General features: G+C 43.2%; 1 protein-coding gene across 1 annotated transcript in view; it reads left to right on the top strand.

The window, feature by feature from the left end:
• Window positions 1-25,681, top strand: part of CFAP97D1 (CFAP97 domain containing 1) — a 40,345-nt gene extending 14,664 nt beyond the window's left edge. The window contains exons 2-6 of the mRNA XM_069952937.1: window positions 3,221-3,291; window positions 4,619-4,737; window positions 17,908-18,031; window positions 24,279-24,329; window positions 25,585-25,681. Coding sequence (XP_069809038.1) covers window positions 3,221-3,291; window positions 4,619-4,737; window positions 17,908-18,031; window positions 24,279-24,329; window positions 25,585-25,602 — 383 coding nt within the window. The 3' untranslated portion in view covers window positions 25,603-25,681. The remainder of the gene's footprint in view (window positions 1-3,220; window positions 3,292-4,618; window positions 4,738-17,907; window positions 18,032-24,278; window positions 24,330-25,584) is intronic.
• Window positions 25,682-25,971: the final 290 nt, after the last annotated feature.

The raw sequence follows: 25,971 nt of genomic DNA, 5'->3' as shown, positions 1-25,971 counted from the left end.
TTATGAGATTACCTACTGCTTGAGGGTAACTACCATGTGGGGACAATTACTTTAGTATAGGCAGTGCCAGAAATTCCACGTGCACTTTTTATTAAAAGTGCACGTGGATGGCCCGTCAAGGATGGCCCGTGACTTTGTCCAATTTTTTTAATTTTGGCCCATTGTGTATTTGAGTTTGACACCATTGTCGCATATGGTCACGTAAATGGTGCCACTAAAAAGTCCAACTTGTCTTGCAAAAAAATATGCCCTCCTACAGCTCTGCTTATGCTGGAAAAGGAAGGAAGAAAAACAAAAGCCTATATCGAAAACTGCTGCCTTAGAAAAGGGTTAAAGCTTTTTGACGTTCACCTATTATAAAGGATGAAGGCAACGAGACAATCTGGCTCATGCGGAAAGGACCTATGACCTCGTGTCGGAGAAGGTTTCCTATCACTGAGGTTCTCATTACATTACTGGAATATGTACAAAAATTATCTCCATTGTTAATGTTTTTGCCCTAAGGTAGTTGCCTCTTACCCGAAGCTGTGTCCAACCCAACAGTAAGGCCCTATTCCACAGGAACGATAATCGTCCAAATCGGCCCGATTCAGACGATTATGGCTCGGTGGAATAGAGAGAACGATTAGCCGATGATCATGTCATCGGCTGATCGTTCATTTAGGGCCAGACCTAAAATCATCGTTCCCCCACCGTGCATCGCTACGGTGGAATAGCGGTGCACCGCGGGCGAGGATACATTACCTGCAGGGCTTCTCCTCCGCTCTGTCTTCCTCCCCGGGTCCCGCTCTAGCTTCAGAATAGCCTGTCAGCTGACGGAGCACTCAGCCAATCCCAGGCCGGGACCGCCGCGGCCTGGGATTGGCTGAGTGGCCTGTCAGCTGACAGGCCATGCTAGAGCACGCGGGACCCGGGGAGGAAGACGGAGCGGAGGAGAAGACCTGACAGGTAATGTATGCTGCAAGGGCTGCAAGGTAATGATGTCCCTGCAGCCCTCACTCAACGATCATCGGGCCGTGGAATAGGCCCAGTAAATGAGCCGCGATCTAGCAGATCGGCGCTCGTTTACATTGTTGATCGGGCCCTGCTCGGCCCGTGGAATAGGGCCCTAACTGTAATTAACATCCTATATTAGCATGTAAACTACTCCCAAAGCATGAAGGCAACTACGCTAAGCTATGGTAGACTGCTCACAGTGACTGAGACCCCCCGGAAGGTGGGATTTACATTTCATTAATCCTATGATAGAAGTTCACTTCCCTCACTGCCCAGAACGGTTTTATATACCGCTATAATATTTACGTCGTCTATGCGGATCGTAAATTTTACTGTCCCAGCTAGGATTAGAAAACCTTCACAGACATCAATTCCAGAGCACAGAGACATCCCTGAGCTGGAAATAAATGGATTAAATCCACAACGTTTTTTTTTGCTTGCTTAGAAAGTCCAAAAATGCCGGCAATTGACCTTAAGGGGGAATCTATCTGTCTTGTTCTGTGCTTGAGCATATATTTTGTTTCATGTTTTATATTTTTATATGCCCTGATCATACAATGGATGCAAAGAGTGAATGATAGCCTGCCCAGGTTTCCATTGTTCTGATGATAAGAGCCAGGTTGGCGTCCTCAACACTTTTTGGACACTATTAGGAAGTGATTGGCACTACAAGTCCCAAAGTAGGTTGCCAACAATATTTCACTGGGTATTTATGTGTTCAATGGTGCTCACTAAGCAAAACATATCCATAATGGTAATACAGTTCAACAAAGAAACAGTAGGGGCACTCACCGATGCAGCTACTGGTGCACTTTTATTTAACGCATGGACATACAGGTTACAAGCTCGTTTCGCGCGACTGTGCTTCACCAGAACCTGTTGAAGGGTCTGTTGAAGCGCAGTCGTGTAAAACAAGCTTGTAACCTGCACCTTTCTGGCGTCCACCCAGTGTATGTCCATGCGTTAAATAAAAGAAAATTGCACCAGTATCTGCAATGGTGAGTGCCGCTACTGTTTCTTTGTTGAACTTTTTGGACACTGACTTAGACACTCTTATCATCAGCATATGGTCCGATTCTCTGATTCCATTATATCTGTTATGGTGGCATGCGGTATATGATTGCTAATCCCATGTATTCGGCACTTGTAGATGTTTAATCCCTAAAGCCAATTTGTAGCCGCAACCCCCTTTTTTCCAAATCTGGTATGGTTCGTAAGAGTAAATTAATTCCTTCTCTGATCTGCTTTTCAAAATGCTCCTGGTGCCATCTTTGGGGTAAAAAATCATCCTGTATTCTGAGCAGCGATGTCAATGAGGCGGGGCCTAGAGCTAGAGCGTTTATGCCCTAGCCATGTGGCGCTTCTTGGATATTCTTCTCCGCCTTCCCAGTTTCTAGTCCCGCCCCTGGCCCGGATCTCTGCTGTATAATGCTTGTTACTTGCGCATGCACCATAGCAATCCTAGACGGCACAGGCACAATGACACGCTAGCCTGGAACAAGAAGCCCGGCCACATCAGAGCGCCTCCAGGATCTAGGATTGCTACAATGGATGTGCAAGTTGCAACCAGCATTCTACAGCATAGATCCGGGCCGTCAGTGGTCCTAGAAACCAGAGGGGGTAGAAGAGAAGAGCCAAGAGGCTTCGCAGGCCTGGGGCACGGACGCTCTAGGCCCCACTTCATTGACACCACTGCTGCAAAATAAAAGATGACCCCAAAACACACCACCAGGAGCATTTTGAAAAACAGATCCGGGAAGGAATTCAGTTCATTTAACAAATGGTACCAGTGGTTTGGCAGGATGGGTAAGTGGGTATAGATTGGCTTTAAATGCTATCTCCTTCCTAGGAAATAAATAGTTGATTGCTGGGGGTTTCCATGCTAGTAAGTAAATTTCCCCCTAGTAAGTGGATTGGCAGTGCCTATACTAAATCACCAGTCCTTTCACTGTCTATGGGACTTATAAATATAGCTGGGTTGGTGCTCAGCAAGGTTTATGAGTCCCAGAGAAGATGAATAGAGCAGCGTCCAAGCATGCACACTGCCAGTGATTTAATGACCCTAGATGTTTTACACCTTGGGCTACCAAGGTCTACGTCATTACTGGATTCATAGTATCAGAGTAAAGGGATAATTGTTAACCGGGTGGGTGCATGCCTCTATTGAATCTACTGTATATGTCTATTAGTTTTTATACTTTTACCTTCTTTCTATGTTTTACAGCCAAACCTGAAGTTGACAATAGACCTCCGTGGGTATTTTTACACCATCAAGTCCAAATGAGAAAAATTCAGGTATAATCTCTTCATATTTTATAAACTTTATTGACTTGAAGAAGACATTGGGGGGTTGTACAGGAAAACGTGTGACTGTTCTCTGCCAGGAATAGCGCCACACCTTTCCATGGGTTATATCTGGTATCAAAGTCAAAAGTAAATGTAAATATCAGTCAAGCAGCTGGAGGGGATAAAAGCAAGAACAGGGTTATATACATAGCTGGGCTTTTGCATCCAGAGGAAACAACCCCAGGGCTTCTGGAGCTCTTTTCTATCTTATTAAGGGAGGGCTCAATCTGTAAAAGCATGGTATGCTTGAAATTATACTGAGAAGCTCTATACAATCATGAATTTAGTTATACCACTGGAGATAAGCGCAAGTCGCGCATGTCCAAGTCTAATTGTTCGGCATTTGATTACGGGGGCTGAAGAAGTTGGATGTAGCCATAGGGAGTATGGGAAAACATGGATACAGCCATAGGGTATATCCATGTTTTCCAGGACTCCCTATGGCTGCATCCAACTTCTTCAGCCACTGGTAATCAAATGCCAAACAATTAGACTTGAGTGTGCTCCAGTTGCGCTCATCTCTATATACCTCCTAAAACCTTGTGACAAATCCACTTTAAAGAGGATGTACCATCAGGTACATCCTCTTTAATTTGACCCACATCATGGGGAAGCTGGTGCCGCTGTCTGTTTTTTGAACCGCTGCCCGGTTCCCGTGTACGGCGCCGTTCTATCCACGGGTACTGAAGCACGTGGCTCCATTCATTCTAAAGGAGCCGCCTCATAGAGGGGAGGGAATTCCCTCCCACTGGGGGCGGCCGGCCCGCCTCCAGTGCTTCAGCCCCAGCCCGGTACCCGTGGATAGAATGGCGCCGTACATGGGAACCGGGCCGTGGTTCAGAAAACATAAGACCGGGTTCACACTACCTAAAAAACACGGCCGTATTTCATAGCGTGTTTACAAAATAACGGCCGTTGTTTGCGCAAATACGGCCGTTGTTATGAAATACGGCCGTGTTTTTTACGTAGTGTAAACATAGCCAAAGGCCTGAAGAAAGGCATTTACACTTTATGTGAAGAAATGCTATATACAATATACTGTGTTCTTCTTTGGGACTTCTCTGGTTTATTAAATCCATTCTTTTTCCTTGTGGTATTTAAAAAGAAAGCGGACAGGTATTTCATAGTTAGATCTTACGGTCTTCTGACCTTGAGATTCTAGCATCTGTCGCACCACATATCACATTAGCGGGGACTTGATTACAACGTTATTACAGGCATCCGGCTAGGGACTTATCTAATAGGCCTATTGTCTGCATCGCCCTTGTTCATACAGATGGAACAAGAGAGACTGGCCGTGATAGAGAGAAACAATCGGCTGCTCATGGAGAAAATCGCTCATATTATGCGCGCTGGAGGGACGGTGGACAACTGGAACAATTGGCGGATAAGAAGGTAATGCCCAGTTTTCTGTATGTAAGTAAAGTCTTATCACTACATGATGAATAATTGTGCAGATGAGAGATGAACACAACTCAAGTCCAGTCGTCCAGCATTTGAATACCGGTGGCTGAAGAAGTTGGATGCAGCCCTAGGGTTTCTGGAAAAACACGGATACAGTCATAGACAGCGCCATACAAACACATATGGCCGTACTTGGTACTGCAGCTTGTCTCATTACAGTTTGAATGAACCTCTAAGGGGACCCATAGCAGAGAAAAGCTTAAATGCAGCAGCTCTAGCAGCCAGTCTGGGTATACACAGTGGTGCCTTGGATTACGAGCATAATTCGTTCCAGGACCGTGCTTGTAATCCAAATCCACTCTTAAACCAAAGCAAATTTTGCCATAAGAAATCATTGAAATGTAGACAATTGGTTCCACACCCCTTAAATAATCATTTTTATTCTAAATAACATGTAGAACAGATGAAACAAACAATGAGAAACAGCTGAATATGTGATATTATAAGTTACTGTACAGTATAGCAATCAGCATGTGGTGTATAATGTATAGTAAGGGCATAAACCTGATAACACAGCAGCAGTTTGTAGATACAGGATGGAACTGCAGATCCCCATAATGCAGTAGCGTAGTACAACAGGCTAGAATAGAGAAGCAGGGCTGCTGTCAGAGGTCTGTGTGGTCACATGACAGCAATGGGGAAGGGGGGGGGTGTTCAGCGTGGACCAATCAGGAAGTGAGAATCACAGAGCTGTGCAGGAGGACAGTGACAGAGACTTTTCTATACAGCAGTGGAAATGGCTGAGTGTAAGTGCAGGCACACTATAGCAGCAGTGTGTATAGCTGAGTGCTAGTGTAGGCACATTGTAGCAGGAATGGAGAGGATGGGAAACACAAGGGATGATAGAGAGTGCAGGGAGCATGAAGGAATGAGCAGGGCAGATGTGGGCACAGTATAGCAGCTCTCTGTCCGGGGAGAGAGGGGTTACAGCTATGGAGAGATTACAGTCCTGTCCCCTGATGTAAGCCCCAGCCTGAAGTGGATCTGCTATGATTTGGAAGGTGAGGGAGACCTCCTGGGTCAGAGTACAGAGCTGTAGACCCCGCTATGCAGACCATGCCCTTCCCCCACTCCTGCTCCCACCCAGTACAGGGAGCTCTTACACCAAAGCAATGCTCTTAAACCAAGTCACAATTTTGAAAAACTGTGAGCTCTTAAACCAAAACGCTCTCAATCCAAGTTACTTTTAAACTGAGGTACCACTGTATTACATTGGAGAGGGTTGCCTAAGGGTAACAATATTAAAGGGGTACTCTGGCGAAAATCTTTTTCTTTCAAATACACTGGTTTTAGAAAGTTATATAGATTTTTTGTTCACTTCTCTTTAAAAGTCAAGTCTTCCCATACTTATTAGCTGCTGCATGTCCTGCAGGAAGTGGTGCAATATTTCCAGTCTGACACAGTGCTCTCTGCCGCCATCTCTGTCCATGTCAGGAATTGTCCAGAGCAGGAGAGGTTTTCTATGGGGTTTTTCCGTTAAGGATCAAATATGACTTGAGGGCATGCTACCTCCCATAGGTGGCACCAGAGTGCAAGCTCATTTGTTTCAGATGGAGTGCCGTTTAGTATACTAGTGCATTGCATGGCCTATATGTTCTAATGGCCTAGAAGTCTCCATATGTCAGTTTCGTGGTGTCTTCAATGAGATATGCAACTAACCCCTCAGTTCCAGGGATTATTATAAAATGAGTGCTCCACCTCTTCCCATCCTACCCCACACTCCACTCAGTAATATACATGCTATAGGAATCCAGAGACCTCTTTTTACCTCTACAATAAATTAGGAAAATAAACATAAAATGAAAGATATATCAAACATGGTGTAAAGTGAGACTGGCTCAGTTGCCCCTAGCAACCAATCAGATTCCACTTCTCATTCCTCACAGACTCTTTGGAAAATGAAAGGTGGAATCTGATTGGTTGTTAGGGGCAACTGAGCCAGTTCTACTTTACACCATGTTTGATAAATCTCCCCTAAAAATCCTTCAATAAATAAAGTACAAACCTATAACGTTCCACATGCCCTTAAAGGTGCTGGCGGTTCGGGCTCTATCAGCATTGTGCCACTCTTCATACGGCGTCCTTTGTAGATCCCACTTCATTATATCGTCTTAGCGCCATACATCATGCGGCATAATAGACCCGAATAAGCCTCTATTATGGAGGAGCGGAAATTTAATGGCTAGAAAAACAGCCGCACATTCTAGCTTTTTATTTTCAACTACAGATAACATTTTGATTCTTTTTATCGCAGACGTCACTCCATGTGGTAAATCCTTTTCCCATCGAAGCTTTTATGTCTCATCGCCGAGACTGATAAAACACAGAACTGCGGAAAACGTGTTTTTTTTTTTTACATGACTAAAAGTCATCTTGTGCAATGCATGTTGAACTCTTTCTACTAACTCTTGACCTTTGACCTAGATTATGGGACTTAAAGAGTTTGAATGGGGAAAAAAAATGTCCTTCAGTAATTGCGGGGCGTCCGTTCTATGACATCCATTTGGCCTAGTTGGGTGTATAGGTAAGGATTGTCCTATTGCAGAGATCGCAAAACTATGATTCCCATCATGCCTGGACAGCCAAAGATAAAGCTTCACCATCTTTTTCCTATTGGGTCAATCGGCTTTAACCCCTTAAGGTCAATGCCAATTTCCGTTTTTGCGCTTTTGCTTTTTCCACTTTATGTTTAAAAGGCCATAGCGCTTGCATTTTTTCACCTAGAGACCCACATGAGCCCTTATTTTTTGCGACACCAATTGTACTTTGCAATGACAGACTTTATTTTATCATAAAATATCTCAGCAAAACCGGAAAAAAACCATTTGCGCTGTCAAATTGAAAAAATTCAAGTCGTTACCATTAAAACGATATATAACATGTATAACTTTTCTTGTATCTGATGGCCTGTAAAAAATTCAAACCATTGTTAACAAATATATGTTCCTAAAAATCGCTCTATTCCCAGGCTTATAGCGCTTTTATTCTTTGGTCTATGGGTCTGTGTAATTTTTTGCGCCATGATGCGTTCTTTCTATTGGTACCTTGATTGCGCATGTACGACTTTTTGATCGCTTTTTATTACATTTTTACTGGATTTGACGCGATCAAAAATGCACAATTTTGCACTTCAGAATTTTTTTGTGCTTGCGCCGTTTACCGTGCGAGATCAGGAATGTGATTTATTAATAGTTGGGGTGATTACACGCGCGGCGATACTAAATATGTTTATTTATTTGTTTATTTATTTATTTATATTTATAAAAAGGGAAAAGGGGGGTGATTTGGACTTTTATTAGCGGAGGGGATTTTTTATTAATAAAAAAACATTTTTACTTTTTTTTTTTACATTAACTAGAAGTCCCCCTGGGGGACTTGTATATACACAGCAAAGATCAGTCACATAGGTGATAGATTGCTTTGGCCTGCTAAGGACGGATCTACCCCCCGCGATCGCATCTCGGGGGGGAGATCCGACCCACTAGACACCAGGGACGTGCGGAGCAAAGCCTCTAAATGCAGCTGTCAGGTTTCGGGCAGGGATCGGGCAGCAGGAGGAGGCTGTCTCACACAACCTCCTCCTGCTGCGCTCCCCCCGGGCAGTTAACCCCATAGACGCCGCGGTCGATGCGACCGCAGCGTCTATGGGGAGATTTGTCGCTTAATATCCTCCGATGTGCGTCCTCCGATGTGCCGGTTCCCCCCTACCCCCGATCCGCCCCCCCCACCCCCGATCTCCCTCTAGTGGGCTCCAGATTCTCCCCCCCCCCCGAAGCCGCGCAAGCAATCACGCGGCTTCGGAGGGGTTACCATAGTAACCCAGACGCTTCCCGGTGCGCCTGGGTTACTATGGTATATAATGATCAGGCCCCTGCACTAAAGCAGGGGTCTGATCGTTTGAATGAGCAGTGTGTAACACTGACTGCTCATTCATTCATTCATTCATTCAGTATACAGTGTAATGTATTACAGCACTCATCATGTGCTGTAATGCATTATAGTGTATATATGTACCTGAAAAGTAAAAAAAAACCACACACACAAACACATAAGTAAATAAATACATAAATAAATAAATTAATAAAATCAATAAAGTAAATAATTAAATACATGAATTAAATAAATAAATAATTAAAATAAACAAATAAATATACATATTCCCCATCCCCCTTTATAAATGATCCCCTATAAATAAAGTACACATATTTGGTATCGCCGCGTCCGTAATGACCCCGTCTATTAACCTGTTACGTTAATTATACCGACCAATTAATGCCATTAAAAAAATAAATAAAAAACTAACCAAAATGACATTTTTTTGTTAATCCCGCCCCCTAAAAAAATATAGAAAAAAAGCTATCAATACGACACATGTACCCAAAAGGTACCACTAAAAACCTCAGCTTATGCCGCAAAAAAGAAGCCCTCACATAACTCCATTGGCGAAAAAATTTAAATAATACAGGTCTCACAATATGCAAGACACAAACAGTATTTATAGTATAAATGCCAGAAACTATAACAAAAGCTATATAATATGGATATCGCTGTAATCGTACCAACCTGATGAATAACTATAACATGTCATATGGGACGTATAGTAAACGGCATACAAAAAAATGATGAAAAACAGCTGCTAAATTGTGGTTTTTTTATTCGTACCACCTCATAAAAAACTTAATAAAAAATTATGAGGGTGTCACATGTCCCCCAGAATGGTACCGATGGAAACATCAACTTGTCTTACACAAATATTTTTGCACCCCAAAGCCTCTGTAACATGGTATAATGGCTATAAAAAAAAACAGAAATAAGATAAGACCCCAAAAATACACAGGGCTTCTGTCATGTCTGCGGCCTGTGATTGAGTCAGGTGACGCACTGCAGCCACATATGGGGGATTTCTAGAAACTTTGGAATAAGGGGAATAAATAGTGAGTAGTATTTCTTAGTTAGTATTTGCTGTATTAGATGAAAACATGGATTAAAATGGAATATCTGCCAAAAAAAATAAAATTTTAAATTTCCCCTCCAACTTGCTTAAATTTCTGTGAAACACCTAAAGGGTTAATACACTTATGAAATGTTACTTTGAATACTTTGAGGGGTGCAGTTTTTATAGTAGAGGGATTTATGGGGGTAACTAACATACAGGCCCCACAAATCCACTTCAGAACTGAACTGGTCCCTAATAAAATCTGAATTAGAAATTTTCCTGAAAATTTGAAAAATCGCTGCAAAATTTTGAAGCCCTCTAACATCCTAACAAGTAAAAGGACGTTCACCAAATGACGTCACCATAAAGTAGACATGTCATAGATGTTGCATTAATAATTAGTTCATGTGGCATGACTATCTTTCTCAGAAAAAGAGAATTTTGAAGGATAGTACATTTTTTAAATTTTTGCGCAAATGTTGTGTTTTTTACAAAAAACTACTGAGTGTATCAACCAAAGTATACCACAAACATAAAGAGGAATATGTCACGAAAAAACAATCTCAGAATAACCGCGATAGTTAAAAGCATCACAAAGTTATCACTACATAAAGAGAGACAGGTCAGATTTGAAAAATAGGCCCTGGGCATTAAGGCCTAAACAGGCTGAAGAAGCGAGGGGTTAAAGGGGTTATACAGCGCTACAAAAACATGGCCACTTTCCTCCTACTGTTGTCTCCAGTTTGGGTGGGGTTTTGAAACTCAGTTCCATTGAAGTAAATGGACCTTAATTGTAAACCACACCTAAACTGGAGACAACAGTAGGGGGAAAAGTGGCCATGTTTTTGTAGCGCTGGATAACCCCTTTAAGGAACAGATAGACCTCGAATACGCTTGGGTCTGGCTGAAGAAGTTAGATGCAACCTTAAAGGAGTAATCCAGTGCTACAAAACATGGCCACTTTTCCCCCTCGCTTGTCTCCAGATTGGGTGGGGTTTCAAACTCAGTTCCATTGAAGTAAATGGAGCTTAATTGCAAACAACACCTGAACTGGAGACAAGAGAGGGGGGGAAAGTGGCCATGTTTTTGTAGGGCTGGATAACCCCTTTAAAGAGTCCAGGAAAACATGGATACAGCTATAGGCCTAGGGTATATCCATGTTTTCCAGGACTCCTTGGGCTGCACCCAACTTCTTCAGTCTTTATAATCATAGAAACAGAATATTGTTGGCAAAAAAGACCACTGGGTCCATCTAGTTTGCCCTGTTAGTGTTTTCCTTCTTACTATCTGTGGATAGATATATGTGTATTCCAGGCAGGTTTCTGCATTCTGTTATTGTCAATTTATCTACCACATGTGCTGGAAGTTTGTTCCAAGTATCTACTACTCTTTCAGTAAAGTAATATTTTCTCACGTTGCTTCTGATCTTTCCCCAGTAACCTCCCCCTGTGTCCTCTTGTCCTGCCGTGAGTTTGCGGTCAGACAAACCTAACCTTGCTTGAGGTTTAATCAACTCTATCTGCTATAAGTTCTTTAAAGTGGATTGACCCAATAGGACAAAGATGGGAAACGTTTGACCCTCCAGCTGTTGAAAAACTACAATTCCCATCATGCCTGGACTACTGCGGCTCTCTCTATTCACTATTATGGGTTTAACTTTTTGCTAAAGATGTGGGTGAAAAGAGCATCATGTGCAGCCAATCCTCTATTCATACTCCACCTTGATGCGGCAGCTGGTAGACCTGGTCTTCACTTAAAGTGTCACTGTTTTTTTTTTTTTGTTTTTTTTTCTTTATGCAGAAATCAATAATCCAGGTGATTTTAAGAAACTTTGTAATTGGGTTTATTAGGCAAATATGCCATTATCTGCATTCAAAAAGACTTTCCCCAGCCCCCCCCCTCCCTCCTCTCTCATTGATTGCTCATTATCAGGAAATCTCGACTCTTTTACATCAGACGTGCCCTGTGTAACCTATGGAGAGGGGAGGGGGAGGAGGAAGGAGCGAGATTAGTCACCAGCAGAGAACAAAGGATTACACAGCGGGATCCGCATGAAAGCCGGTATTCAGAGGTCAGAGAGGTCAGTGCTGACTTCAGAGGAGATAGCCCGTAATGTAGCTGTAAATTAACTGTTTGTTGTCCTGTTTTGGAGCCTCATCTCCCTCCACCCCTCCCCTCCCCATAGAAAACAATGAAGACAGAGAAGAAGAGCTTCAAACTGCTTTTTCATGATAAAAATGCATTTTTCGGCTAATAAACCCCAATTACAAAGTTTCTTAAAATCGCCTAAACTATTGATTTCTGCAAAAAAAAAAAAAAAAAAAATATATATATATATATATATATATATATATAACATTTTCCCAATATAAAAATGAGTAAATAAATCAATAGGAACCTTTGACAATAATTGAATAACTTGTCCTACAGCACAGAGATATCTCTAGCACAATGACTATACAATGGCAGCTTAAACCAAGGGCCATCAATATAAGTGGATAAAAATGTCATATTAAGAGATCCATTATGCGTATTGATCAGAGTAAAGAGAATGTCACCGGGGTGAGTGGGGACCAATTTGCCGATCCGACCATGCAGATGCATTCTGATCATTCCTCTCCATTTGCATTCGTTGCTGTCAAGGACAACGATCTAACGTTCTATATCAAACCTCCCCCATTTCATTATAAAGTTTATAATTTATCGATAGATTTATCGCTCATTTTTACTGATACAGCGTGTCCCTACACAATCTAAGGCTTCAAACATATGGTGGATTTTTTATTGTGGGCCCTTGGATTTTTGGTACAACAAGGATGTGGAACTTTCGGCTCTCCCACTGTACTTGAAAAACTTTGATTTTCCAGTAGAGATGAGCGAGCACGCTCTATTGAGTAAAGTATACGTTCAGATATCGGGCTACTCGAAAGTACTTAACCCTTTAAGAGCTTATTTTCATTTTTGCCCTTTTTCTCCTCCTTGTGTTGAAAAGGCCATAGCGCTTGCATAATTTCACCTACAGACCCACATGAGGCCTTTTTTTGTGACACCAATTGTGCTTTGCATGGACTGACTTAGTTTTGCCATAAAATATGCTGCAGAACCGTAAAAAAAAAATTATTTGTTTAGTGAAATTGAAAAAAAGGGGCAATTTTTTTTTATTGGGCAGGGGTTGTGTTGACACTGTTCTCCCTATGGTAAAACTAACATGTAAAGCCACCATGTAGCCCAAACTTTTTTTTTTTAAATCCGGCGGCCAGTAGGGGCAAATTTGATAACATGTACAAACTTACCTTTCCATGTGTCCACAGTGAGCAGCTGGATGGGCCCCGGGACCCCCGCCGGAAGGCATTTTCCCCCCGAGTTGTGATGACAGGGGAAAAGGTTTGTCCTGGCTGATGGCCTGGCCCCTCAGCGAATCAGTGACTGCAGTGGCGTCCCGCCCCAATCACTGTGTGGCTGAAAGGCCACTCCATCAGCCGGGTCGTGAAGTGTCAGCTCTGGAGATCCCAGAGCATGGCAGGGGTCCTGTGGCTGGTCCCGCCTTTCACCACGGGCTCGGGGAGAGGTAAGTTAGTACTCAAATTAGTAATCAAATTCCCCCCTTGCCGCTGCCGGCTTTTATAATCCGCCAGACTTCTCACTGATCATGAGGATCCCGGGGATCGGACCTGCACCAGTCTTTTGTTAATGACCTATCCTGAGGATACACTATATAATACTAGAATAATACACTAGAAATTCAAGGTACGGCAGTGAAAAACAGAGGATAAATAATCTCACAGCACTGCATAAAATCTATTCTACGCCACGAGACGCGATACAGATTTCCATATTTTACACACATACATATATATATATATTTCGGACTATTTGGCGCTCTCTCTTTTCAGCGTAATGTCTCTTCGCATTGGAGTCTGGCTCAAGACGAAACTGTTCTGCTGAATTCCTCACATAGTGGAGATTAGATTTTTTCCTCACCATTTTAATTAGATTTCTCGCACCTATCTGTCATGTGTAGCATAACACCCGGATGCCTCTTTTATCTCAGCATTGCAGGGTACCGCGGCCTGGACAAGAGCATTACATGTTTGCTAATGTGCACAGATCTCGCTTTGTTTTTTCTTCTATTGAAATGTCAGCCATCAGCTTCCAGGGTGTTATCTGCACCATAGAGAGATTGTTGATAGCGAGATGTTTGCAAACTGATGGCTGGAAGTCTGCCTAATGAATGGCGATTACACACGCTTTTTAGCAGTACATCAGAGGATGAGAGAGGAGAAGTCACCCGCCATTCTTTGTTTAGGAAGGAGTGCTATACCAATGGGAAACTAGCATTATCGGGGCTTTGCATGTAGGCTATAGGAGCTGCTTTTCCTTAGGCTATGTTCAGACGCTGTATGACATGTCACAGAACGGCCGGTCTCATTAAAGATCATCCTGCAGTATCGGCCGGTTGATCTTTAGGGCCACAGAGTTCTAATGCGGGCGCATCCATGTGCGCCCGCATCAGAACTTCCCACTGCGCGCTATGGAGCCGCTCGCTCCACTATGTGCACTGACAGGATTTTCTGCAGCCGCTATTCAATGAATAGCGGCCGCAGAAAACTGGCATGTTAGCTTATTGTGGCGCCGCTAGGGATCCCGGCCAGAGCGTATGCTTTGTGTATACGCTCCGCTCGGGATTCCATATACAGCAAGGTAACGTATATTTTCGTAATAATCACGGCCATTGTTGAAATCTGCAACAACGGCTGTACTTTTATGAAAACATACGTAGTGTGATCATAGCCTTAGGCTATATTCACACTTGGTAAGAGACCGGCCGTTCTCAGGTTATGTTAAGACGCTGCAGAAAAGATAATCCCGGCCGGTACTGCAGTACTGGCCGGATGATCTTTAGCGCCACAGAGTTCTGATGCGGGCGCATCCGTGCGCGCCCGCCTCTGAATTCCTCACTGCTCACAATGGAGAGTACGTCCGGAGCTGCATGCTCTATAGTGTGCACTGACAGGGTTTTCTCCCTGTCAGTTTCTCGCGGTGCCGCTAGGGATCCTGGCTGGAGTGTATACCATGTGTATACACTCCAGCCGGGATTCCCTCAGCCTGCAGCACTACGTAAATACCGCAGAAATAACTTTCTGCAGAACTTACGTAGTGTGAACATAGCCTTAGGCTGTCTCCAACAGTCCCATAACAAGCTCCATTCACACTGGGGTACACAGGATCTCTGTTCTTATGATTGGTCAGGGTCCTTGCTGTCAGATCTCTGTTCTTATGATTGGCCAGGGTCCTTGCTGTCAGATCTCTGTTCTTATGATTGGCCAGGGTCCTTGCTGTCAGATCTCTGTTCTTATGATTGGTCAGGGTCCTTGCTGTCAGATCTCTGTTCTTATGATTGGTCAGGGTCCTTGCTGTCAGATCTCTGTTTTTATGATTGGTCAGGGTCCTTGCTGTCAGATCTCTGTTCTTATGATTGGTCAGGGTCCTTGCTGTCAGATCTCTGTTCTTATGATTGGTCAGGGTCCTTGCTGTCAGATCTCTGTTCTTATGATTGGTCAGGGTCCTTGCTGTCAGATCTCTGTTCTTATGATTGGTCAGGGTCCTTGCTGTCAGATCTGTGTTCTTATGATTGGTCAGGGTCCTTGCTGTCAGATCTCTGTTCTTATGATTGGTCAGGGTCCTTGCTGTTAGATCTCTGTTCTTATGATTGGTCAGGGTCCTTGCTGTTAGATCTCTGTTCTTATGATTGGTCAGGGTCCTTGCTGTCAGATCTCTGTTCTTATGATTGGTCAGGGTCCTTGCTGTCAGATCTCTGTTCTTATGATTGGTCAGGGTCCTTGCTGTCAGATCTCTGTTCTCATGATTGAAGAGGATCGCAGCAGTCCGACCTCTGTTCTTATGAGCGCTGAGGGATAAAGCTTTGGCTCTACAGGCATGATGGGAGTTGTAGTTTTGCAACAACTGGAGAGGCAAGGTTCCCCATCCCTGACATAAGGTATAGATTTCTATCCGCATGTACCATGTTCTATATGTAACAATTCAATGTCTGGAACATCAACTCCAGGCCATGTTTGTGACTTGTACAGGATAATGCATTGTATTGTATAGTAATGGCCTGTTCTGTATTCCTACTGTTGGTATTTCCAGCAGCGTACCGAGAATGTATTTGCTTGGGGGCAAACAAACATCTATGATGAGGACAATAATACACACAAATAGTTCTGTGCTTTTATGAGACCACAGGAGCAGCAATCAGCAGTCATTGGGGAAGTACACCAACCCTCAAAAAGCCTTTGATTCAGATAAAAAAGAAGACTGACCCCAGACTGTGAGAACTTCTTAAAGGGGGAGATCAGATTCTGAATTCTTAAAGTGGATCTGTCACTATGACTTTCCATAGAATATAATCTCATCACCTTTTCTACTAAAAGCCACTTGTACTAACAAACCAATAAATGGCCTTAGAGGTAGTGATGGATATAGGTTTCCTACATGATGCATTGATCCATTGATACAATACAACTGGCAGTGGCTTTTTATGTCCACATTAAAGGGATTATCCAGCGCTACAAAAACATGACCACTTTCTTCCAGAGACAGCACCGCTCTTGTCTCCAGCTTGGGCGGGGTTTTGCTGCTCAGTTCCATTGGATGGAACTTAATTGCAAACCGCACCTGAACTGGAGACAAAAGTCGTGTTGTCTCTGAAAGAAAGTGGCCATGTTTTTGTAGCACTGGATAGCCCCTTAAAGGAGTCCAAAACATCAACCTTGTTTCCCCTGGTTTATAAAGGGAGTTTAAAGGAGTACTCTGGAGAAAAAAAGGTTTTGAAATCAGCTGGTGCCAGAAAGTTATATAGATTTGTAAATTACTTCTTCTTAAAAATATCAAGTCTTGCAGTAATTATTAGCTGCTGTATGCCCTGCAGGAAGTGGTGTATTTTTTCCAGTCTGACACAGTGCTCTCTGCTGCCACCTCTGTCCATATCAGGAACTGTCCAGAGCAGCAGTAAATCCCCATAGAAAACCTCTCCTGCTCTGGACAGTTCCTGACATGGACAGAGGTGGCAGCAGAGAGCACTGTGTCAGGCTGGAAAGAATACACCACTTCCTGCAGGACATACAGCAACTGATAAGTACTGGAAGACTGGAGATTTTTAAATAGAAGTAATTTATAAATCTGTATAACTTTCTAAAACCAGTTGATTTGAAAACATTTTTTTCCTTTAATTGCTGCCAGATGAACGTTTATTCACCTAGTTCCTATGCTTTTCAATTCAGCAATCTTTGTACTTTGTCAGGTCTATACTAAAACTAATCAGAAAGAAACTTAAATTGCAATAATAATGACCACCGCACTCTGCCATGACTGAGTAATGTTGCCATACAGTCTCCATTTGTGGAAATCCCATAATTCTGTGGTCAAAACCAAAAGAGTTTAACCCTTTGGAAGTCCATCTGAGATCAAAATTAGAGATGAGCGAACCTGGAGCATGCTGGAGTTCATCCGAACCCGAACTTTCGGCATTTGATTAGCGGTGGCTGCTGAAGTTGGATAAAGCCCTAAGGCTATGTGGAAAACATGGATATAGTCATTGGCTGTATCCATGTTTTTCCAACCTTAGAGCTTTATCCAAGTTCAGCAGCCCCCGCTAATCAAATGGCGATCGTTCCGGTTCGGATCGACTCGAACCTGAACCCGGTTCGCTCATCTCTAATCAAAATACAACGAACCAGCACAGCACCTGAGGCGAGATGCTCATCTTGCCTCTCCCATACTGCAGGTGTGGCCCTGATCACAAAGGCGAAGGATTGTTTGTATGTCTTTCTAGAAGGGTGGTGATCCACAACCAATGGCAGTTGTGAGTGTGGGTTTTGCACCTATAATGTAGAGGTGGTTCATGTTGATGTGCCTCACCCGGTGATGTTTACAGCACATGGTAGGCACTATGACTATCCACTGCCCATTAACCAAGCAAGATTGGAGATACTGCACTCACAGCTATTAGCAGGTGATTCCCATAGGATCCATATATCAGTTAGATGTAAAAATGCTAGAATATAGGTATAGGTGTATATACTGTATACTATTGTCCCCGGTGCCCTGTCTTTGGCTCTTTTTGAATGGTTATTCAATTTCTTTCATGTTATTCTATTTCACAGTCTTAATAGCAGCAAACGGAACAGAGAAATTGTAAGGATTACTGCCGAGAACCAAGCGATACACAAGAGGATTCAGGACAGCAAGCCGAACTATGATCACAAGAAATGGGAAGATGAATGGAAGGTGATTTCATATTACGGTTGAAATAGTAAAGTACACTGTGCTAATAGTACCTGTGAGAGCTGCCCCGAGTGACCCCAGAACATCACAGGGATCCCGCTCAGAATGTGAGGAGCCATTGTTGCTGAATGGCACATGTCATGAGGCTTCTTGTATGAATCATTAGTAGTTCTGGTATATTCGTCAAAATGATGGCCGTTTTTATTGTACAGCCGCCATTTACCGGCAAATAACGGCCATTATTTTACAACAACAGGCATAATTATACGAGTAATGGCCACTGTTATTGGGCGTCCATCCAATTAAAATGGCCATTATTTTGACAGTTTGTGAACATAGCCTTAAAGGAAAAGTCTGGACAGACCCATTTTTTTAGCAAGTGCTGGGAAGGGGGAGGATAAAAATAACATGCTCTTACCTCCCCCGGTCCAGTGCTGGTAGCCACATACTGCCGCTCAGGACCCTGGCTGCTTCCTGGTCTGAACCGGACCCAGGTTGTGACTTGCATGGTCTGCTCAGCCAGTCAGCGGTCAAGGCGGGTCCCTTCTACGGCTGCTGACTGGCTGAGAGGACTTCACCTGGGTCCCCGCTCAGACCAGAAAACGTCCCAGGATGCGGTACGCGGTCACCAGCGCAATGGCGGGGGAGGTAAGAGCGCGTCATTTTTATCTCCCCCTCCCCAGCACTTGTTAAAAAAAGGAGAAGTCCGGCAAATTTTTTTATTAAAGTATTGTATTGCCCCCAAAAGTTATACAAATCACCAATATACACTTATTACGGGAAATGCACCTAAAGTGTTTTTTTCCCTGCACTTACCACTGCATCAAGGCTTCACTTCCTAGATAAAATGGTGATGTCACTTCCTGGATTACATGGTGATGTCACTTCCTGGATAACATGGTGATGTCACGACCCGACTCCCAGAGCTGTGTGGGCTGTGGCTGCTGGAGAGGATGATGGCAGAGGGATGCTCAGTGTCCCTCCAGTGCCCTGTGTCCCTCTGCCATCATCCTCTCCAGCAGCCACAGCCCGCACAGCTCTGGGAGTCGGGTCGTGACATCACCATTTTATCCAGGAAGTGACATCACATGTTATCCAGAAAGTGACATCACCGTGTTATCCAGGAAGTGACATCACCATTTTATCCAGGAAGTGACATCACCATGTTATCCAGGACGTGACATCACCATTTTATCCAGAAAGTGACATCACCGTGTTATCCAGGAAGTGACATCACCATTTTATCCAGGAAGTGAAGCCTTGATGCAGTAGTAAGTGCAGAAAAAAAAGCACTTTATAAGCATTTCCTGTAATAAGTGTATATTGGTGATTTGTATAACTTTTGGGGGGCAATACAATACTTGAAATGGAGTGGATGGACGCCATTTAATGCCAAATATTTGCTGTTATTTTAAAACAACGGCCGTTGTATTGAAATAATGGCAGTTATTTACCGTTATATGGCGGCCATCCACTTAATTTCAACAGTGTGTGAACAGATCCTTTCTGTGTTTTCAATCCACTCCTGGTTGAGGTTGCAAAATACTGACTGAAATATACTGTGCGTGAACCCAGCCTGAAGGTAGGTTCACACGTACCGACTCGCTGCGAGTATGTAATGCAGCCGCCCCCTTAACCCCTTCGGCTGCCGCTCGGTTCCCGCTCAGTCTGTGTATACATTACATCTCCTAGCTGCACGGGGTCCCGGCGTCCTGCTCTCCCGCCCAGCCAATCAGTGTGTTGCCCAGTCGAGAAAGAGAGGTAATGTATACACAGACAGCGCGGGAGCCGAGCGGCAGCTGAAAGGGTTAAGGGGGGCGGCTTCAGACCGCTGCAAGTATGTAGTCCCAGGGGCCTACCAGGACCTTAACTCGTAGCAGATCTCGCTGCTAAACTCGCAGCGATATTTCCGCTGCGAGTCGGTACGTGTGAACCCACCCTAAGGGTGCGTTCACACCTACAGGATCTGCAGCAGATTTGATGGCCCAGATTAGATTCAAAACAAATCTGCAACTTCAAATTTGCTGCAGATCCAGATCCTGTATGTGTGAATGCACCCTTAGGCCAGGTTCACACTATGTAAAAACGATGGCCGTGTTTCATAACAACGGCCGTAGTTGTGTAAAAAACAGCCGTTATTTCACAGATAACAGCCGTTGTTTGCACAACTACAGCCGCTGTTATGAAATACGGACGTTGTTTTTACATAGTGTGAACCTGGCCTTCAAGGGTTTTCCGAGACTTTTACATTGATTGTATCAGGATGGGCCATTGATATCTGGGTGGTATGTGTCAACACCCCACACCCCAACTGTTGAGCTGTTTGGTAGTGCTGTGTTCTATGTACAACAAATAAGACTGATGCAGATGCTCCAGCTCATTGTGTTGTTGATGTTCTCAGCCACTGTAGCTGCTCCAATTCATTTCAATGGGCATGGTCACTACACAATGTCCAGTTACTGCTGTGCAGGAAAGGACTGTAAATGAAACTCAAAAAGTCACGTCAAAATGCATGTTTTATGTTTTTAGATACGCTTCAGGCACATAGGTTTTTTAAGGTTTGTAAATGAGCCTCAGTCCCTGCAATCTATTCATTCTCATGATCGGTGGGGATCTTGGAAGTTGGGCATATCCTGGTGTGTTGTTTTTTGTTTTTTCAAATTTTTTTTGTTTGAGTGTTTTGAACGATGAGACATGAGCGAACTGAACTTCACAACTTGAGATTTGTTATGAACTTTGCAAAAAGTCCAGTTCGTTACAGAACCAAACTTTTTTGCAAAGCCATCATAAAGATGGCTGCCGCACATTTTAATACACATAATAAACAAAAAAGAGCCTTTGCTTACCTGTCAGCGTTCCTCTGCTGTCCTCCTGCAGGTTTCCGGTGTCCCCCCCACTGATCGCAGCTGCCTCCAGCCAGTGATTGGCTGAGTGGGCTGTCACTCCTGTCTCGGGAGGAAGTGGAGGCGGCTGTGATCATCGAGGACACCCGGGAAGCGCAGACAGGTAAGTATTGATGAGCAAACTTACTGACCTTCCCTAAAGTGCCTGCAATCGTTTAGCTCTGTCGTCCATTTAAGGTCTGGTTCAGACGAACTCAAACTTTTCTTCTGAGCCGAAATCTTCGCAGGAACATCATTTTATTTTATTTGGATTGCGGCCACATTTGGGTGTGCCTGCAATCCAATTAACCATTGACGTCCATGCAATGTACAGCCATCAGAATGGCCATACATTGTGTGAACAGAGCGGGAACAGCGTCCGTTGTTCCTGCTTTAGCGGCCACAAATAATTGACATGTCAATTATAATTACGGCCATAGGGGTACAATGGTCGTTGTTCAATACAATGTGTGTGTGTCACATAGAGTGCTATGTAGTGCATTATTTTAAGGCAACAACGGCCGTTCTTGTCTTAAAAAAATACACAGTGTAAACATAGCTTATATATTAAATCATTGTAATTGTAACAAAGGTCTGTAGGTTAAGGCCTAGTTTATGAATGGTGTATTCCACCAAATATCTGAACCTCCCTGACCATTCCTCTGTTCAATACAATTACAAACATCGATTGAGTTATCAATCTAATTGATCCGGATATGTTCTGGCTATAGCTTAGCAGCTAATACAACAACCCCCCAGGTGTCCATGCTCCAATAGAGACCAGGCAGTGTCGATGACTTCTCATTACGAGGACTGGTGACATGTATTGATTTGCACCGATAGCATTTCTGGTCCCAAGTTACCCAGAGAGTTAATTTGCAGAACTACATCATATTTTCCTATTTGTTTTCATTGTTTACCCATCTCTCAGTGATGACTACTAGGATGAAGGTCCGGGGGTGGACATACAATATGTGCATCATGTGGACAGGGAGGCCTACTGTCACTTTAAGTGGATATATAGGGGGAGATTAGTGAAACATAGAGGGAGATTTATCAAACATGGTGTCTCTATTAGATTATGCCACAAAAGTGCTGGATGAAGGTGGTGCCGTGGATATCACCTATCTGGACTTCAGCAAAGACTTTGATACAGTTCCCCATAAAGGGCTGATAAAGAAGTTGGAGAAAATTGGACTTAATCCCTGGATAGATGTCACAGGGTTGTTGTTAATGGTGTATATATAGCAGAGTGGTGTGCCACAAGGGTCTGTACTGGGTCCTATTCTTTTTAATATGTTTGTAAGTGACATAGGAGAAGGGTTGGTAGGTAAAGTTTGACTGTTTACTGACAACACAAAAGTGTGCAACAGGGTTGATATTCCGGGAGGAGTCAGTAATATGGAAAATGATTTAGCTTTGCTAGATACGTGGTCCAAACAGTGGAAATTGGAAGTGGAAGTGGAAACAGTTTCCAAATGTAAAATAATGCACTTGGGGAGGAGGAATCCTCTATCTGAGTATCACATCGGCAGTACTGTGTTGGAAAAGACTTCAGAAGAGAAGGATTTAGGGGAAGTAATTTCTGACAGCCTTAAAATGAGTCACCAGTGCAACCAGGCGGTGGGGAAAGCAAATCGTATGCTGGGGTGTATATATATACAGTATAATGTATAGCTAGAGGTATAACCAGTAGGAAGAGGGAGATTGTGATCCTGCTTTATAGAGCTCTGGTGAGGCCACATCTGGAATACTGTGTCCAGTTCTGGAGACCTCATCTAAAAAAGGACATTGATAAAATAGAACGGATCCAAAGGCGGGCTACAAAAATGGTGGAGGGTGTGAGGCATAAACCATATCAGGAAAGACTTAAGGATTTGAATTTGTATAGTCTGGAGGAAAGAAGAGAAAGGGGGGACATGATTGAAATCTTTAAAGCGTAACTGTCATATTTTTTTTTTATTGCAGAAATCAGTAGTATAAGCGATTTTAAGAAACTCTGTAATAGGTTTCATTAGCCACCTAACAGCCCCTCCCCTCTCCATAGCCACATAATGGACACAGAAATCCTGCTGCTTCTGAAGTGAGGGGGGAGGCTGGGAGATAGCTTTTTCAGTCCAGAAGGAAACTCTTTTGGTTTATAAAACCTATTACAGAGTTTCTTAAAATTGCTTGAACTGTTGATATTTAATGTTTTAAAAAAAATGACCCTGAAATGACAGTTACGCTTTTAGGCTGGGTTCACACTACGTATATTTCAGGCTGTATTTGGTCCTCTTGTCAGGTCCTCATAGCAACCAAAACCAGGAGTGGATTGAAAACACAGAAAGGCTCTGTCCACACAATGTTGAAATTGAGTGGATGGCCGCCATATAACAGTAAATAGCTTCCATTATTTCAATACAACAGCCGTTGTTTTAAAATAACAGCAAATATTTGCCATTAAGTGAAAGATCAGAAGCAACGTGAGAAAATATATATATATTTTTTTTTTTACTGAAAGAGTAGTAGATACCTGGAACAAACTTCCAGCAGAGGTGGTTGGTAAATCTACAATAACAGAATTTAAACACGCCTGGGATAAACATACATCTATCCTAGGATAATAAGAAAGAAAATACTAAAAGGGCGGACTAGATGGACCCAGTAGTCTTTTTCTGCCGACAATCTTCTATGTCTATGTTTCTAAAGTGAAACTGGCTCTGTTGCCCCTAGCAACCAATCAGATTCCACCTTTCATTTTCCAAAGAGTCTGTGAGGAATGAAAAGTTGCTAGGGGAAACTGAGCCAGTTTCACTTTACACCATGTTGGATAAATCTCCCCCATAGTGTAAAGTGAGACTGGCTCAGTTGCCCCTAGCAACCAATCAGATTCCACCTTTCATTCCTCACAGACTCTTTGGAAAATGAAAGGTGGAATCTGATTGGTTGCTAGGGGCAACTGAGCCAGTTTCACTTTACACCATGTTTGATAAATCTCCCCCATAATGTATACTGTCAGTCCTATTACAGACAGGTAATTGGTTAATTAACAGAGTCCCGTAAATTGTCATTGTAAATGGCCACCATAAAAAGAACTGTGTAAGATCATGTACTATGGCAGAAATCGCCATTTCCAGCCGGGACTGATCAGAGACAAATGCCACGTGGAGAGACGATTTGTCATCCATTATTAAGAAATATAATTATAAGTCCGGCTGCAGCTCCGATCAATTTGTTTAAGGCCAATTAGAGTTTTCTTGGCCCGCTCGGTAGGACATATGCAGTAATACTGTCAAGTTTAATACACTATGAAGAAGAACAAAACCTCGGGTAGCTTGCCGAGAGGTGGCTTACCATGTGTCCTGTCTTCTCTCCCTTCAATCTAGGCTACCAGGAAACACCTGCAAAACACGTCTTCTTACCACGCTCTGGCCAAGGTACGACGTGTGTGTTTCATTGTTTCATGGTTTCATGGGTGAACAAGCTGATTATGTTAATATGGAAGACCCATCCTCGGTAGGAATGAGCACAACTGAAGCACGCTCGAGACCAATGGTTTGGCATTTAAAGGGGAACTCCGGTGAAAATCATTTTCTTTCAATCAATTGGTTTCAGAAAGTTATACAGATTTGTGATTTACTTCTATTGAAAAATCTCAAGTCTTCCAGTACTTATCAGCTGCTGTATGTCCTGCAGGAAGGGGTGTATTCTTTCCAGTCTGACACAGTGCTATCTGCTGCCACCTCTGTCCATGTCAGGAACTGTCCAGAGCAGCAGCAAATCCTTACAGAAAACCTCTCCTGCTCCGGACAGTTCCTGACATGGACAGAGGTGGCAGCAGAGAGTGTCATAGTGGAGAGAATACACCACTTCCTGCATGACATACAGCAGCTGATAGGTACTGTAGGACTAGAGATTTTAAAATTTAAGTAAATTAAAAATCTATATAACTTTCTGAAACCAATTGAGTTGAAAGAAAAAGATTTTCGCCGGACTACCCCTTTAAAGGAAGTTAGATGCAACCTTAGGGAGTCTAAGACAACCTATGGCTATGTTCCCAAAATGTCTTTTTTTTTGGCTATTTAAGTCCAAATAACGACGTCCAAATAATGACGTCCATTATTGTACAAATAATGGCCATCTTTATGAAATAACAGCTGTTATTTGGAATTAAACGGCTAAATAAAAAAAATTGTGGGAACATAGCCATAGGCTGTATCCATGTTTTTCCCAGACTCCTTTGGGCTTCATCCAACTTCTTCAGCCACTGGTAATCAAATGCTGAACGATCGGACTCACGCGCCCATCTCTATTCCTCAGTCCTAACTGACCCAATGCCAGTGTCGGCAGTGAGCGGCAGGACCAGCCTCGAGACCCCAGCCAGAAGGTGATTTGTGATAATTTCATGAATCGGGGGAAAATGCCTGTCCCGGCTGATGGACTGGCCGCTCAGCCAATCAGTGACTGGAATGGCATCCTGCCCCAGTCACTGACTGGCTGAGCGGCCAGTCCATGAGCCGGGTTGTAATGCGTTAGTGCCAAAGAGCCTGGTGGGGGTCCCGAGGCTGGTCCCACTATTCACTCACCTATGTCCATCAATGCGACCTTCTATATATCATATAGTAACTCTATCAGTTGTGTTCTATGTTTCAGCACAATATACATTGATACCGTTTTATTTTTCCCAAACAGGACAAGCGAGTGGGCTAATATCCACTTCTGACATCACGGATACTTCCCGAAGCCAAAACTCAAATGAAATAAATAAAAGGAACAGCATAGAAAAGAATAGAGAGAATTCGTAGTCATTCATTAGAATTCTGTAGATTCTCAATGTGACAACCCTAACCCAGTCCGCCAGTAAATGTGTCATCATAACTTATCATAGTCTCGTAACAGTAAAACATATATAACGGTAATGGCTAAATTCAGTTGTTTGTAAATTTACATAACAAGACGTTCTTGGAATACTGATTCCCTTCGACTTTTATTGCTTTGCTTCCTGCGGATGACATTACCATTGTATACCGAGCTATTAAGTATTAAATAGGCTATGGGATACATTATTAAAGACTTTAT

This window comes from Dendropsophus ebraccatus, chromosome 14 (genome assembly GCF_027789765.1).
Source record: "Dendropsophus ebraccatus isolate aDenEbr1 chromosome 14, aDenEbr1.pat, whole genome shotgun sequence".
Classification (NCBI taxonomy): Eukaryota; Metazoa; Chordata; class Amphibia; order Anura; family Hylidae; genus Dendropsophus; species Dendropsophus ebraccatus.
Note: the sequence above shows the minus strand (reverse complement) of the source record. Positions and strands in the feature narration are given on the sequence as shown.